Source organism: Cotesia glomerata, linkage group LG3 (assembly GCF_020080835.1).
Source record: "Cotesia glomerata isolate CgM1 linkage group LG3, MPM_Cglom_v2.3, whole genome shotgun sequence".
NCBI lineage: Eukaryota > Metazoa > Arthropoda > Insecta > Hymenoptera > Braconidae > Cotesia > Cotesia glomerata.
In genome coordinates, this window is record NC_058160.1 from 1,253,604 (window position 1) to 1,271,875 (window position 18,272).

General features: G+C 30.3%; 2 protein-coding genes and 1 long non-coding RNA gene across 3 annotated transcripts; 1 reads left to right on the plus strand and 2 right to left on the minus strand.

Annotated features, from left to right (window-relative positions):
• Nucleotides 1-447: 447 nt before the first annotated feature.
• On the minus strand, nucleotides 448-3,690 carry LOC123260445 (putative leucine-rich repeat-containing protein DDB_G0290503). Its single transcript, XM_044721546.1, has 3 exons — nucleotides 3,537-3,690; nucleotides 514-2,854; nucleotides 448-452 (listed from the first exon to the last, which is right to left on the minus strand). The coding sequence occupies exons 1-3, from the start codon at nucleotides 3,585-3,587 to the stop codon at nucleotides 448-450; spliced, it is 2,397 nt and encodes a 798-aa protein (XP_044577481.1). The 5' UTR covers nucleotides 3,588-3,690.
• Nucleotides 3,691-11,567: 7,877 nt separating this feature from the next.
• Nucleotides 11,568-11,849, minus strand: LOC123261630. Its single transcript, XR_006508714.1, has 2 exons — nucleotides 11,810-11,849; nucleotides 11,568-11,658 (listed from the first exon to the last, which is right to left on the minus strand). It is a non-coding gene; the product is annotated as an uncharacterized LOC123261630 (long non-coding RNA).
• A 4,684-nt stretch (nucleotides 11,850-16,533) lies between these two features.
• On the plus strand, nucleotides 16,534-18,072 carry LOC123260446. The gene has a single exon (XM_044721547.1). The coding sequence runs from the start codon at nucleotides 16,534-16,536 to the stop codon at nucleotides 18,070-18,072; it is 1,539 nt and encodes a 512-aa protein (XP_044577482.1).
• Nucleotides 18,073-18,272: the final 200 nt, after the last annotated feature.

An 18,272-nucleotide genomic window follows, 5' to 3' on the forward strand; every position in this document is an offset into this window, starting at 1 on the left:
TTGATAACAAATAGGAAGGCTCGTCGAAATTGGTTTCCTCACAAACGATCAGCTTTGAGAGTGGATCACGATTTCATTAAACTCCGACACCTGAAAATTGATGTTAGTATTACGAAAACGGGTAAAATTAAAGATAAAGTCAAGGAATGATTTCTTATTGTTAATTACTTGTAAATTTCTGTTACTGTTTATACGCGAGAAGTTCCGACTCAAATGAATCCATATTCATCTTAGATACGAAGTCCTTGATTACATCTTTTAGACTGTGAATAGCGAATTTACTGTCACTGTCTCTGATGGCTTGCTTGCTCAATTCTGTCAACTGTTCGTGCGTTAATGAGTCAGCATCGATGACATCGTAATCAAAAACAGGGTAACGATCAGTATTTAAAAGAGTTTCCTTCTTCTCTTCAGTTTTACCAGGAATGAAGGTGTTCGTATTACTAATTAACCTATTGAAATTCTCTGTGACGTCTTTCACGATATATTTTTTTCGGCCATGTATTTTTTCACACATCGGAACAACAGATTCGATTTTAGCTTCTTCGGTTTTATTAGATGAGCTTTCTGAACTCACAGAAGAAGCACTGAGACCGTCCTTTTCAACAGGTCGTGTGATTTTTTCAGTAGTGCCAACAATTGACGATTCGTTAAAATATTGAATTGAAATTTTCTTAGTGATATTAGGATCAACTTCTACAGTCTTCTCGATAGCGTTATTTACTTGTTCTACATTGTCAACTGAAGCAACTGTAGTGGTTTTTGTAGTTTTAGCCTCAGTGGTACTTTCAATTTTTTCGGCCTCGGTGGTGCTTGTTGCAGTTGCGTTTGTTTTTAGGTCAATTTGACTGTGTTCAGAAGTTGCAGGAGTGTTATCACCACTCGATAGAGTTATGTTTTTGGAGCTACTTGGAGTAGTAGTGTTTTTATTTTCAACACCATCATAATATACAGTTTCTACTCGAGTAGTGACTTCTTTCTCGATAGATTTTTTTCGGTCATGTGTTTTTTCACCCATCGGAACAATAGATTCGATTTTAGCTTCGTCGGTTTCATTAGATGAACTTTCTGAACTCTCAGGGGAAGCACTGGAATCGTCTTTTTCAACGGACCGTGTGTTTACTTCAGGAGTTCCAGAAGTGCTAATAATTGACGATTCATTAGAAGATTTGACTGGAACTTTTTCACTGTAAGAAACTTTTTTACCATTCAATATTACCTTCTTTCCGATCTCAGATTCGGAAGCACTGATTTGTTCATCGGTTGAAGCGGAAACATTAGATTTTTCATCAATTTTTGTCAAAACAGATACTATTTGTGGCTCGTTGCTTTCAACAGCTTCATTTTTCGACAAAGTTATCAAATAACAAGTACAGGGTTCCTCAGTTTTTGGTACTAGAATTTCTTTAGCATGTTTATTATTGTTTTCCTTAACTTCATCCTCACTTGCGTCTACGTCTAATTCAACAGTATCCTCACAGTCTTCAGTTGTCGACGATCCTTCCATAACCCTTAGCGCTGCTTCGATCGACTTCTTCATCATTTTCAATTCCATTACATACAAAGCTTTGTTTTTCTTTAAAAGCCTGTTGTACTCTTTGAGTTCGTTACCTAGAGCTCCCTCAAAGACTTTAGCTTTCGATTTAGTAGTTTCCGTGATAGCAGAAATGAACTTCTTCAAAAATAATTCCTCAGAATTCTCTAAGCTTTTGTTAACACTGTTTATGAAGGAATTCTTGATAGACTTGAGCTCTTCTTCGAATTTAGTTTTGTTATTTTTTTTCTCCAACTCTTCAAGAATTTCCTTCTTTTTCAGATCGAGGTTACTCTCCAGCTGCGTTTCACGTTCTTCCAGCTCATTAATAGCATTCTCAATCTTTTCGACGACATCGTCATCAATTTGTTGAACCTTTAAATCTAACTCAGTTTTCAGACTTTGCTGGACGTTATGTAGATGATCTGAGAAATTCTTTCTTGCACCTTCTGTTTCCTTGTATAATCCAGAGTGGGTCTTTTTCCAAACTTCTTCAATGCTCGCTAAGGCTTGTTCGTTTTTTTGCTTGATCGCGATATCAACTTGGGCCGTCGTTTCATTGATATTCTTGTGGAACATTTCAGTGATGTTGTTAGCTTGCAATTTAAATTTTTTTATAGTATCTTCCTGGAAAGCTTTTTTTTCAGTTCCTATAGTTTCAATAAAATTGGTGATCATTTTCTGTGCACTTATTTTCATATCTTCAATGTTCTGTCGTGCCTCTTCAACACTTTTCTGATATATCGAAGTAAGATTCTTACTAGCCAATTCCAATTCATCAATGGTCTTGTGTTTAATAGAATCTCCGTCAGTCTGAAGAGTCGTTATCGATTTATCAATTACTTCATGAGCTGATTTCTTCATCGCTTCCATTTTCTCGATCGCTTTTTGTAAATCTTCGTAGAAAGTCAAAGTTAAATTTTGAGACTTAGACTGGATTTCTTCAATTGTCTGGTTCTTAATAGTGTATCCTTTCTTTTTCATGTCATTGATAGCGTTGATTATGAACGCATTTGCCATTTCTGTTACGTTGTTGATAGCAATCAGTGACCGCAATGATTTATCGTAGCTGAGACGAGTTGTATTTATACTATGCTTTGTCAATATATTCATAGTTTTGTTCTTCAAAGATTCCGCTTCGTTGAACAATCCACGGATTATGTTGGCGGCGACTATCTCGATTCTTAATTGATTTTCTTCTGTGGCATTTAATCCTCTTAACGCACTGCTGTCTAACATTTCATTTTCCTTTATTGCTGATGCTGCTATTGTTGCTGCTGCTGATTTAATGTTTCTATTTGGCTTTGACAAAGTCAACCCCTGAAATTGATCGAAAAAATTTAGAACGTCATTTTTATTTATTAACACTTTTTTATTCAGTGATTAATTGTGGATTTAGTTGAAAATTATACACTTATACAAAAAAGCTCAAGTAAAATGAAATAAATAAATAAAAGCCACTTTTTAATTTTTGCTTTAAAAATTAATAACTGTTAATAGTTATTGATTTCGGTACAATTTTAAGAAATCAATTAAATTAAATTTTGTCGTACAATATCTTCAAAACGAATCAATAAAATTAAAAATAAACAGGTTCATTGATGCTTATATCTTGAAATTAAATAGTCGAGCCGTTCAAAAATATTCAAAAAATAAAATCAAAAGAAATTTTTTTTTGTTTTTCTGATAAGTTTAAAATTTTTTGACTAATCGATTGAAAGCCATATATAATTTTTGAACTTGAAAAAATCCTTTGAATTTCAGCAAAAAAATCAAAATTGAACGACGTGTTTAAAAAATATTGTACTTTGAGAATTCAAAAAATAAATGTTGTGCTGAGACAGTTTTCAAAATTTTTGACCTTAAAGAGATTCTTTTCAAAAGTCATAAAAATTTTTTCATTGCGATATTAGGATTAATAGATACTTGATAATATTTAGAATTTTTCTTGACAAGTAATTAATATAAAACAATTGAAAAAAAAAAATTGTGAAAAACTTACTTGAGCTTTATAAGCCGCCAGGGCGACAAGACAGAATACGAGAGCCTTCATGATGTCAGACTCTCTTGATTACTTTGACAATTATGAATCTCGAAAACTGACTGATGAAAATTACCGAAAATACAGACTTTTTATATCGTGGATCGCTTCTCATTCTCTCCTCGTTAACATTGAGGCTATCTGATCAACACCAGTGCGGCCAGATCGTGGGATTTTTTTACCCCCACTTTGTAGGACACTCTCATTTGACTCATTTGATTCAACACAAATATCTCATTATCAGTTTTCAAATAGTCATAAACTGAAAATAATGTCTATGGTAATTAAGCAAGGAGAATAACTAATGAAACCCGCAGGGTAGTCTTTTATTAATCTGTTCTATGAATTGATTTTGAATTATCTCTAGTCCAGAGGCATTTTCTACCAACTTTATTGTGGGATTATTTTTAGGTAGTTAAAGTAATCGTTGGTATACTTTTTGTAAACACGTGCAAAAATTCATTAGTTTGAGTATTTTTGGAGCAAGTAGGTAATATTTCCGGAAAATTTTACCATAAGAAAAAGATTTTAGGTGGAATATATTAATATCATTTTCAAAAATAGTACAATGGTTGAATTTTGAAGGAAATGTTTTTATTAGATTGAATAATTGTTTTTCAGTGAAATAAGTATAAATCAGTAACAAATCATATCCACAGATTCGGTAGAATCTGGCGCCAAGTTCCGTTCAAATCTGCTGTAAACGGAGCGCCAGACTACCGACTGTGTTTACTGTAAGCAGAACGGTATTTTGAGGTTGCAAAATTTTATTTAACTCTACGGTACTTTTTTTTTCTAAATTGTATATTATAACAGTAATTCATACTTTATTTGACTGTTATTAATTAATTATATTCACTTATAACAATTAATCTACTTGAAATTATTAAATTTAATCAGCACAAACTATTGGTAAGTGGCAATTGCAAGACACCGCCTCGTGGTCGAAAACAGCACTACTCAAAACGGGTCATGTATTCTTATGGCGGTGACGTACTTGACATCTGGCGTTAAAAAATTTAATTACTCAAAGCGGGTTTTGGCAATAGGCCTTTTTACACGGTGCCATTTACCAATAGCAACGCAAAAATTTCGATTCTGACTTTTTTTTCGACGGGCAAAGTGATCTGCCACAGACTAAATAATTCGAGAATGCATAGTAATCCTTCATTAGATGGGAAACTACAGTTAAAAATAGATATTTCACAGCTTGCATCTACACCCGCCAGGGTGCGCTGGAGTTATTTTTACATAAACTGTAGTTTCAAGGGAATAGTTTGCTATAAAAAATGCAACCAACGTGAGATTTAATTAAGTTGGTACCAATTGTAAATTTTTATTATAATTACAAAAAATACTAAAATCCGAACAAAAACAGTTTCACTGTAAAAAAAATCGCGCCAAGTCCACGTTCATAAGACTATTAAGAAAAAAAAATTTGTTTTTTTCTTTACAAAAATATATAAAATAAAAAAATTAAAAAATCCAAGTAACCGATATGATTGTTTATGATTTTCGGAAATTAAAAAAAAATTTTGTTATAAATTTAAAAATTAAGAAAAAAATTTTGGAACGTACTTGGTGTGCGTCATTGTGTATTCCAATTTTTTTAAATTTTGCAACCGCGCACACTAAATACGTTCCAAACTTTTTTTTTTAATTTTTAAATTTGTAACAAAATTTTTTTTAATTTCCGAAAATCATAAACAATCATATCGGTTACTTGGATTTTTTAATTTTTTTATTTTATATATTTTTGTAAAGAAAAAAACAAATTTTTTTTTTCTTAATAGTCTTATGAACGTGGACTTGGCGCGATTTTTCTTACAGTGAAACTGTTTTTGTTCGGATTCAAATTACGGCTGCGTTTATAGCAGTAGTAAGCAACACCGCCAAGTTTCAACACGGAGAAAAAAATTTTGCTATAGGAACTCGATAATAGTTATTGCACGATAATGCGCGAGCACTTCTAGTACGTTCTAAAATTTTTTTTTTAATTTTTAAATTTACAATAAAATTTTTTTTAATTTCCGAAAATCATAAACAATCATATCGGTTACTCGGATTTTTTAATTTTTTTATTTTGTATCTTTTTGTAAAGAAAAAATTTTTTTTTCCTAATAGTCTTATGAACGTGGACTTGGCGCGACTTTTTTACAGTGAAACTGTTTTTGTTCAGATTTTAGTATTTTTTGTAATTATAATGAAAATTTACAATTGATAACAACTTAAATCTCGTGTTCTGCATTTTTTACTGCAAACTATCCTCTTGAAGCTACAGTTTATGTAGATGTAATTCCAGTGCACCCTGGCGGCCATAGATGCAAGCTATGAATCACTTTTTACTGTAGTTGCGTGTCTATAGGAAGGATTACTACACATTTTTATTTTATCTAGTCTGTGGCGCTGATATTCCCCATCGAAAAAAAGTCAGGATCGAAATTTCTGGGCTTACTATAGTTTGTGCTGATAAAATTTAATAATTTTAAGTGAATTAAGTGTTGTAATTGATTATAATTAATTAATATCAGTAAAATAAAGTATAAATTACTTTTATAATATATCATTTTGGAAAAAGGAGAACCATATAATTAAATAAAATTTTGCAACCTCGAAATACCGTTCTGCTTACAGTAAACACAGTCGGTAGTCTGGCGCTCTGTTTACAACGGGATTTTTGAACGGACCTTGGCGCCATATTCTGCCGAATCTGTGAATCACTTCGATCTCAGATAGAATGGATAGAATCCGAATTTTGGGCCTAGGCGGGATAAAAATAACATTTTGTTACTGTAACTCTACAACGAACAGTAAACTGTGTATAGTTGTGGTGACTCTACAGTTACGTTACCAGAACGAAATTTTTTTTTCCGTGAAAGAATAGAAAAAAATCATGAACGAAAAAAAGGTAGAAAACTAAGGACCAAAAGTTTGAGGAAAATTTCAATTTTCACCTGCTTAAAAAAAAGCGTAATTTTTATCGTAATTACTCAACCTAAAAATTGTATTGGTACCAATAAATATTATTTGGATTTGGGGTTACGTGGCCTAATTTTGGAGTATGTTTTATTAAAATGATAAGTTCATATTCTATTTTATCTTTGATAAAGACATTGATCAACATTCTGTAGTTCTATTACATCAATTTTATATCAAAGATGATTAATGTTAATTTCAATGACATATTACCACTATCGGTGATATAACTTTTATTAGTTTTTAATCTGAAATAACAATTATTAGAAGTACTGAGATATTGAAAATAACATAACTGTATTTTATCATTTGATTAAGAATTACTTGAATGCATCAAATTTAACAGCCATAATTAGTGTTGGTTAATTATCGATAGTCAATAATTAGAAATCGAACATTATTTGAACACATTATAAATTTTTTCTTATTTTTTTATTCTAAAACAAAATCTTGAAATTGGTTCAATAAAAATTTTTTTTTGACTATCGGAACTTTTCTTTGTAATTTTGAATATATTGTTTAATTTTTTTGATTATTCTGAAAATATTCAACACATTTTTTCAAGCATAAACAGTCCATATGAAGTCTTAACTTGATTGGTCAAAAATTTTGACGTTTTGTGAAAAAAAAAAACATTATTTTTTAGTTAACATTTCTTTAATATTTTTTAAAACGATTTGACTGATTGAATTCAAACTCAAATTGAACTTTCACTAAACCCTTATTATTTCAACTGCCTCTATCGCGTTTTTGGATGATAAAAAATTCAAAAATTAATTAGTGCAAAAATTTTTTTTCTTTTGAATTTTTCTTGTCATAGCGGTGAATTTTTGAGTATTTTGATTGAAACATTCATCATGAATTGTTGAAAACTTTTGACGTTCGATCAAAGATTTAGAGATGATTTGCAATATTTCTACATTTTCTTATATCCCGTATCAAGAATAGAACAACTAAAAAATTAAAAAAATTGATCAAAATCATGATTAAAATATCACGGATTTCATAGTAAAGAAATTAATGCATAATTAATAAAAATTGATGAAAATAAATTATCGATGGTGATAAAAGGCAATTTACCAGAAAGTTACCTCAGATTCTCATTAACGATAGCACCATGTAGCTTTTAACTCCACTTTAAATTATCATGAGTAATGTTAAAGTATTAAAATTAAATTTATTAAAAAATGACCTTATTTCGTCGCTCGGTATCGTATGTGTACAACTTAGAATAACAAATTTTCATCAGATGTAACGATTAGATAAAAAAATTTAATTTGGCTCCATTGCATGCAGCCGAGGTTCATAATTCGTCCAAAAATAACTCTAAACGATAATAAAATTTTCAATTTCGTCTAAATTTATTTATTTATAATTTTTAAAAAAGCCACAAATTAATTTTCAAATTTTATGTCCCATACATATTATTGTTAAAATAATCCCATACATATTTTATGTCTCATACATATTGAAAAATTGGGAAAAATTGGTTGGATTATAACTTGTTGAGGGAACATGTATGTTTATTAGGGTGTCATATTTAATTTATTTATTTATTTATTTATTTATTTAATTTAAATGCCAAGGCACTAGCCGAATGGCAAATGGGACAAAAATAGCAGATAAAAAGTACATGTAGCAATATAAACAGATCTATATAAATAAATTGACAAGTTTAGAAATATAACTATTTAAACATAACATACAATTTGAAGATAAGAATAATGAAATCAACTAATATCGCTTAAAAATAAATAAGAATGAAGTAAATAAAGGAGAATAAAAATTTTTAATTAGGATAATAGTTGATGAACGATAAATGATAAATGATAAATCTCGGACTTGGATTTGAATTTAAAATTTGGGATTTAAAGTTAGAATTTAAAACACAGCCAATAGCACTAGTTTAGTGATTTGAATCATCTTCAGTTATGCCAGGTATCCAGTTCTCCTTTAGCTCAAGACCACGGAAAAATTCATTTAAGCGATATTTTTTTTTTTTTACTGCTATACCAGAAAATCTGGTAGTATATAGAAAATAAAAAATTATGCCGCTGAGCTAAAGGTTTTAAGTCCAATAGCGGCTTAGCTCATTAGAAATTTGTTTTTTTTTTTTCATTTTTTTTAAATATCTCCGAATTGGCTGAACCGATCAACTTCAAAAACTAATCAGCTCTTAACCTTGAAATCCTGCATCGATCACCATATAGAGCGTCAGAATCGGTTGATGCGTTCGTGAGATATCGTTGTCGAAAAAAATCGAAAAAAGTGTTTTTTTGTAATAACTCCGAAATTTTTCATCAGATCAATTTTTTTGTTCGAAATCATTTATAGAGCTCAAAAAACCATATCGATTGCCGCCTACTTAACAATTTTTTATTTTTTTTTAACAAAAAAATTTGTTCTAAAAAATTATTTTTAAAAAGTTGCATTTTTAATTTATTAAAATTTCTGCAAGTCCATTTTTTTCATAATTTATTTATTAAAGAAAATGAAAAAAATTGTCAAGTGACAGCTAAATTAAATATCATCGGATTATGACATTTAATTTAGCTGTCACTTGACAATTTTTTAATTTTTTTAACAAAAAAATTTGGTCTAAAAAATTATTTTAAAAAAATTGCATTTTTGATTTTTTAAAATTTCTACAAGTTCATTTTTTTAATAATTTTTTTTCCATAATTTATTTATTAAAAAAAATAAAAAAAAATGTCAAGTGACAGTTAAATTTAATGTCATCGGATTTTTATTTTTAATTAAATATATTAATTTTAATTTTTTAATTAGAATCTGCTTTAATTTCAATGATATCATTAAATGGAAGTTTATTTTCTCATTTTATTAGAACAATTTATATGTATATTTATAAAATTTAATTTATTTAATTTATCTTATTTTTTTAATTTACAGATAGCTTGCAAATCTGAAGTCATTGGTGTAACAGTATTAACTGTCTACAACAATAATACATACCGCATTGATTACATGGACATTAGTAAAAACCCCATGGTAACATTTAATTAGATGGATTATTATTATTATTATTATAACTAATATAATATATAATAAGCAGGGCCTGGAAGTTGGGGCAAAACAATTAAAAATAAAAAAAGAGCGAAATTCACACGACAATGCCTAGCAATAAAACAATAGCGAGCAAATTCACACGCATAAATCATGTCATAGCCTAGAAATTAAATGTCAAAACAAAATAAGTTTGGCAGCAAAAACACGTGTGTTTATGTTGAAGAACTCTGAAATTAGCTGTAAAATGAAATATAAATAAATTTATTACTTGGTGCGTTTGCAGACAAAAAGTAAGACAAAAAATAATACGAAAAATAAGACAAAAAGTAAGACAAAAAATAAGACAAAAAGTAAGACAACAAGTAAGACAAAGAATAAAACAGAAAATAAGACAAAAAATCTGGAAATCGGTTGACCGCGCAGGCCAACCTTAGAATTTCCCGCTAAGTTTGGATTTCAAGCGCCTTAGAATGAGTTTTTTGGTTAATATTTGAGCTTTTTAAGCTTAAAGCACCGTTTTTCATATATTGAGCTCTTTGAGCTATAAATATTATAATATAAATTTATACTATAAATATTTTGTGTTATACATACATTTTTTGTGCTTGAAAAACTGCTTCGAATGCATTTTCGAAAATTAAAATAGAACAACGCATTCAAAAGTTTTAGTTGTTTAAAAATTCACAAAATTATTTTTCGGTATTTTTAAAAAATATCTGAGATTCCTCAGCCAATCAATATGAACCTATAGATTTTCTTTTTGTGCTTTAAAAACTGCGTCGAATACTTTTTAAAAAATGAAAATCGAACGACGCATTCAAAAGTTATAGTTTAATAAATATATTTTGAGCTCAAAGAGCTCAATATATGAAAAACGGTGCTTTAAGCTTAAAAAGCTCAAATATTAACCAAAAAACTCATTCTAAGGCGCTTGAAATCCAAACTTAGCGGGAGATTCTAGGGTTGGCCTGCGCGGTCAACCGATTTCCAGATTTTTTGTCTTATTTTCTGTTTTATTCTTTGTCTTACTTGTTGCCTTACTTTTTGTCTTATTTCATGTCTTATTTTTTGTCTTATTTTTTGTATTATTTTTTGTCTTACTTTTTGTCTGCAAACGCACCAAGTAATAAATTTATTTATATTTCATTTTACAGCTAATTTCAGAGTTCTTCAACATAAACACACGTGTTTTTGCTGCCAAACTTATTTTGTTTTGACATTTAATTTCTAGGCTATGACATGAATTATGCGTGTGAATTTGCTCGCTATTGTTTTATTGCTAGGCATTGTCGTGTGAATTTCGCTCTTTTTTTATTTTTAATTGTTTTGCCCCAACTTCCAGGCCCTGATAATAAGGATAAATAATAGAATTCAACCGCTCCTTGTTGCTCGCTTACCTATGCGAGATCACTGTGCTGAAAAGGATGAGTTACTTTATCTAATCCCTGAACTTTGTAAAGCGACAGGTTACTCTAATTTAAATACAATCACTGTAAATATAATAAGGTGAAAGCCCCAGTACCTGCTTAGGGATCAGTACCTGCTGAGGGACCAGTACCTGCTTACTCCCTGAATTTCCAAATATAGATATACAAATACATGGTGAGCAGGTATTGATCCCTAAGCGGGTACTGGGGCTCTTACCTTACAACTAATTTATGATCAGTGGAGATTTGACCAAAAGTGATCCACATTATCTTCAATTTTTCAACATAATCGCCCGCAAAAGATTAGAGAATCTTCGACTTCAACTACACGGAAAAAAAATCCTATGAAAAATTACTATAGTAACATCGTAATCCAGGACTAGACTTTCAGTATCTCGTTTTTTACGATGCTGCCGTCTGAATTCCTGAATTCCGATTCCTGAATGGTACAGAATTATTTTTTCGGTGATCTAAACTTCTTTTTAATTTGAGTGATAGAAATTTTCGATGTTTCATCGTATAAATTACGATGTTTGAGTTCTGGCCCGGCACTGCAATGTCCTATTCGCTCTGAGTGAAGCCATGGTAGGGGAAATGAAATCGACTGAAGCGTTCGCAGTGGTTACTTTCGGAGTTACGGGAGGCTATTATTCCTAAAATTGTAAGTAAGTACACGTGGAAGTATTTATTTTGTTTTAATTTTAATAAATTAAAAAAAAATGAGACACCAGAGTTGTTGTGTCTTAAAAAATACCAGCAGAAATATTTACTGCAATCTTTTTTATTTTTTATCATTATACGTACTTGTTGTTGATTCGTTTAACTAAAAAACAAAACTGCAATTATTACACTGATAAAAGGATTTATTAACTATTAATAATTTAATTTATTTTAAGACAATTATTTAATTTATTAAACTTTAATAAATATTTTTTAACATTCAATAAATATTTATTTGGTAGGAAAGTACATTTATTAATAGTTAATAACTATTTATTAATAGTTAACGAATATTTATTAACAGTTAATAAATATTTTGTTGAGTGAATTTGTTTTGCTTGTAATATCATATGATATGAAGATTTCTTATAAACAAAAATCATTTTTATAAATTATTTGTATTAATTATATTACATTATAATAACGTTTATTGTAAAATACCGAATTCTATCATAGCTCATAATTATCTTTTGTATTTATAAATATTAAAAAGGTTAATTTATTTAGTGAATTGAATTATTATCATGTATTCCAGCTATAGGATTATAAAAAGTGTCAAAAGAAAATGCTATTTTTGCTTTTGATTTTAAATAAATATTTGCTAACAGTTAAAAAATATTCATTAACAAACAAATCCTTCTATCGGTGTATAAAATTGTCACATATTTTTTATAACTTTTTTTTTTACAATTATTTATAAAATTTATTTATTTTTATGTTTCTTGCTATTGACATACGTATAAAAACATACTCTGACAGCCTCCCGTAGTTCATATTTTGACTGGCGCTGCAGTCACACTCATAGCGAATACTAAAAATTACGATGTTTGCATTGTAATTTTTCGTACAATTTTCTTTCCGTGTAGTTGGACGTAATTACTTCAATGCTCAAGCAAGGATAAATATTTTATTAACTATTAAATATTTTTACGTAATAATCTAGTAAAATTTTCACGATTCGATGATCCGACACTGATAGAAGGATTTGTTTATATTTAATAAGCTTTATTAACTGTTAATAAATGATTTTTTAACATCGTAGGATTTAATGAATATTTATTAACAGTTTAATAAATTATTTATTAAATACGATTTATTAAATGTTAATAAATATTTGTTAACAGTTAACAAATATTTATTAACAGTTAATAAGTAATTTATTAATTACAATTTATTAACTGTTAATGAATATTTATTAATGGTTAATGAATATTTGTTAACAAATATTTATTTAAAATAAAAAGCAAAAATAGCAATTTTATTTTGACACTTTTTATAACCCTACAGCTGGAATACATGATAATAATTAAATTCACTAAATAAATTAACGTTTTTAATATTTAAAAATATAAAAGATAATTATGAGCTGTGATAGAATTTGGTAATTTACAATAAACGTTATTATAATGTAAGGGTGGGGAGAATCTCTGCAGAGAATTTCTCTACATTTTATGATCCCTCAGCAGAAATCTTTATTTTAAAAAACTCTCAGTATAAAACTCTACAATGAACACAAATCAATTTAAAATCCTGAATTTCATGATGAATTTGAAACAAATTGTATATGAAACTTAATTTTTTTAATCAATGAAAAAATATTCGCAGTCAATTATATTTGAATTTTTAGTTTAATTTATACTGACTCAACATTTAAGATTCTTAAACTTTTATTTAGATGAATTGTTTGGAGTAAAAGAACACAATATACAAAAAAATGATTCGAAATTCATCATGAATTTCACGGCGAATTCTAGATGAATTTCATGATTAATTTCAAAATATTATTTTGCATATTGTGTCTTTTTACTCCAAAAAATATATCCAAATAGAAGTTTAAGAATCATAAATTATAAGTCAGTATAAATTAAACTAAAAATTCCAATATAATTGACTGCGAATATTTTTTTATAGATTAAAAAATTAAGTTTCATATACAATTTGTTTCAAATTCATCATGAAATTCCGCTGGAATTCGCCGTGAAATTTATTATGAAATTCATATTTATTTCACAATCTGAAGTTCATCCGGAAATTCATAATGAACCAAAATTTATTTTTGTACGGGATAAATGACGTATTTATTTATACGTATACTTAATTTCAAAGCTCAAAGTTGGAAATTATTTTTTACATTAGATTCGCTCGAACTTCCTTAAAATAATCAAAAATATAAAGTTCTAGTTATCAATAATTATAACATCTATAAAATATTTTTTTAAATCTAGTTTTCATTGGACGATCACATTTTGAGATCTCAAAAAACTTTTTCTGCCCTCCGGCCGGAAAGTAGCAACTTTCTGGCCGCTGCGCTAAACAAAGTTGCCACATTCCGGCTATCCCGAGCAGAAAAATAGTATACACACCTTGGCCAGTAAATAAGAAAGCCTCAGATCACATGTTTGTCAACTTCGGCTTCGCCTCGGCCAACAATTACATGTGATCTGAGACTTTTTTTATTTTACTGGCCTAGGTATGTAATATACTATATATTTTTGATTATTTTAATAAAAAAAGAATACACATGAATTTAGCAAATTATCAAGCTTTTGTTTCTGAGAGATGCATCGCCTGAGAGTTTTACTATATAGAGAAGTTTCATTTCAATCAATTGTTTCCTGACAGATTTTCAAATAAAGGATGTTTTAAATTGATTTGTTTTCATTGTAGAGCTTTATACTGAGAGTTTTTTAAAATAAAGATTTCTGCTAAGGGATTATAAAATGTAGAGAAATTCTCTGCAGAGATGCTCCCCACCCTAATGTAATATAATTAATGCAAATAATTTATAAAGATGATTTTTATTTTATAAGCAATCTTCATATTATGCTACGACGTCTCGTTCTCGATGATTACAGATGTAGTAGCGTCAGCTATGTCCAAATCCACAACTTTCAGAGTTTAAACTTTTAAAATTCTCAGTGCTGCCACCCTCGTCCGTGGCGCTCTGTACTACCTACTTACCTCATATAGTTTCGTTGTGTCCAAACAACAACATCGAGAATATAACAGCTTATTAAAATATTATTATTTAAATAAATTTTAATAAAAAACAATGTCGAAAGACAAGAAAAGAAAACGTTCACGATCCAGATCAAGTGATCGAAAACGTGAACGTGAAGATAGAAAATGGCAAAATATGCAGACGCAACTGGATAACCTTACAAAAATTGTCGAGTCACTTGCTAGACAGACAACTAATAAAGTCCAGGAGAATAATCAAAAAGATTCAACTCCAGGTAAGATTCTTATAATGCAGTAAGCAAATAATTAATTAATTTTTTTTTTCAATACGAAAAAAAAAAAAAAAAATTTTTTTTTTTTGTATTTATATGCATTTTGTGTTTTGTCAATACGACTAACGCAAGCCTAACGAAGGCGACTAGACAATAAGTCAAGGAGCAAATAGCTCAAGTTCAATACGAACTTTTCTTTGATTGTTTTTTCCTTGAGAAAAAGTCATAAACAAACGTAGTAACTTGCTGCATAAATAGTGACTAAAACCTTCACAATACGTGTCAAGAGTTTTATTTACACCAAAATTTCTCTTTGATTTTTATAGAGCAAAAATCTGACGAACAATTAACATCCAAGAAGGATGGAGAGCAGGATACTTTGCCTGACGAAGTAGTTGAAATCCCGGTTAGTTCCCCAACCAAGGTGCAAGATGAAGAACCCCAAAAGGATGGATCGACATTAGGTTCGGAGGTACTAGAAATTTTGGGAGAGGATCCTAATGTTAAGTTGGATAATTCAGTTGAGCTCCACGCAGAAATAAAAAACCGCTGGAAGACTTGGATAAAAGAAGGTCTTTCTGATGAAGTAAAAAAGAATTTACTTAAAAAATATGTGAGAAAAGGAGAGCTATATACTGAACCTCCTAAAATAAATCTAGAGATTGTGGGAGCTCTGGCGGAAGTAACCAAGAAAAGAGACCAGCATTTTGTGCAAATTCAGGAATACGTGGGAACAGCAATTATTGCAGTTGGATCTGCTATCTCACTACTCCTTAAAGATCCGGAGGAGGAAGTCGATGAGCTAAAGCTCTTGGAGTGCCTCAGCGATACTGGGAAATTACTAGCTGAAACTTTTCATCAGCATTCAGCAGCTAGAAAAGCATATATTACACCAGTTATGAAAAAGAGTGTGAAGACACTGGTAGATTCGATCCACTCAGAAGAGTGGCTTTATGGTGATAAATTGGCAGATCAAATTAAAGAAGCCAAAACTATTGAAAGTGCCTGTCAAAGTTTGAAGGGCTCAGAAAAAACTCCTAAAAGACAGTTTCCGAGTTCTCAAGCCCAGGGAAACTGGAAAGGCCCGTCTTCTCAATACAGACAGACGGGCCCAGTGAACCATCGGAGATTTTCGCGCTTCAAATCGAGAACTCAGAACCGCAGAAATCCAACATCATCTCGGGAAAAGAGCCGGGACTCCAAGGAATCGTCGAAGAAGTAACAGAGGTAAGAGAGCTACCTATAGGTGGTAGGTTATATTTTTTCAAAAAAGAATGGGAAAATATAACAACAGATAATTTTATATTATCATGTTTGGATGGATATTCAATCCGTTTCCAGAATATTCCACACCAAAATACTGTTCCTGAGCAACGAATTTGGTCAAAAAATGAGGAAAGGCTGATTGAAATAGAAGTCGACAAACTTCTCAATAAAAAGGCTATAGAAAAATGTTATCCTGTCGAGAACCAATTTATTTCGACTTATTTCCTGGTTAAAAAACCGGATGGTTCTCATAGATTTATACTAAACTTAAAAAATCTAAATGGATTTCTTTCAGCTCCTCATTTTAAGATGGAAGATATTAGGACTGTTAAAAATCTCCTAATGTTAAATGACTTCATGGCGTCTATAGACCTTAAAGATGCTTACCTTCTCGTACCAGTTGCGAAAAGTAGTAGAAAATATTTAAGGTTTATTTTCCAAAATCAAATGTACCAATTCAAGTGCCTTCCTTTTGGCTTATCTATAAGTCCTTATATTTTCACCAAATTGATGAAACCGGTTATGAATTTTCTGAGAGAAAAGGGATTCTTGTCAGCAATCTATCTTGATGACATAATCTTCATAGCGAAATCTTATGACATCTGTCGAGAAAGAGTTCTATGGGCAAAAAATTTCTTACAAAAACTTGGTTTTGTCACAAATAATAAGAAAAGTAGTCTAATTCCTGCACAACAATGCAAATTTCTCGGTTTTATAGTAAATTCGGTTGACTATTCTATCGAATTAACAGATGTAAAAAAGGAGCATATTAAAAATCTTATTGCTGAATTTAAAATAGGGACAGTGTGTAAAATTAGAAAATTTGCTATTTTATTGGGTACTCTTAATGCAGCCTGCCCAGCTGTTGCTTACGGACTGTCTCATTGTAAAAAATTAGAACGTCAAAAATTTTTAGACCTAATGGTAAATGATGGAGACTATGACGGTAATATGGTAGTTAAGCCTTATCTGGAAAAGGACTTGATTTGGTGGGGAATAAATAGTCAAATTGGCAAAAATCCGATAAGAACTGCAAAATATATTATGGAAATCTCATCAGACGCATCCTTAACAGGGTGGGGGGCTTTCTGTGATGGAAAATCAGCCCATGGCTGGTGGAATTCCAATCATCTTAGATACAATATAAACTTCTTAGAACTATTAGCTGCTTTCCATGCCCTCAAATCATTCGCGAATAACTTAAAAAACTGTGAGATACTCCTAAGAATAGATAACACTACAGCCATAGCTTATATTAATAGAGCAGGCAGTGTTCAGTTTCCAAAGTTGAGTAATTTAGCGAAGGAAATTTGGGACTGGTGTGAGCATAGGAAAATTTGGATTTTTGCTAGTTATATTTCCTCAAAAGAAAATTTTCAAGCCGATGCAGCTTCCAGAATTACAAATATTGACACGGAGTGGGAATTATCGAATAGGGCATTTAATTTAATTCTTAAAAAATTTGGCTCTTTCACGATAGACTTATTTGCAACATATGAGAACCGGAAGGTGAAAAAGTTTTGCTCTAGATTTCCTAACCCGGAGTCCTTCAAAGTAGATGCATTTACAATATCCTGGGGAAATGAAAAAGTGTACGCCTTTCCTCCATTCGCTTTAATCACTGCAGTGATTAAAAAATTCATTACTGACAGAACTGAGGGAGTGATCGTAGTACCAAACTGGCCTAGTCAGCCATGGTTTCCTCTACTTAAGTCGTTGCTCAGAGAACCACCTATTATATTAAAACCTAATAATCATCTATTATTGTCTCCTTGTAGATCCAAAACACATCCACTGGCAAAGACGCTTTCCCTGGTAGCGGCGTACTTATCAGGCAAAAATATTTAAATCAAGGACTCTCGCCGGAAGCAGTTAACATTATTGTAGATTCTGTCACAAAGTCTACTTTGAAACAGTATGAATCTTCTCTAAAAGCCTGGTGGTTATTTACGAAAGAAGAGAATTATAATATCTATAATGCCGATGAGGTCAAGATAGTTGAGTTTCTTACGATGAGGTTCAATTTGGGTTATAAGTATGGCACACTT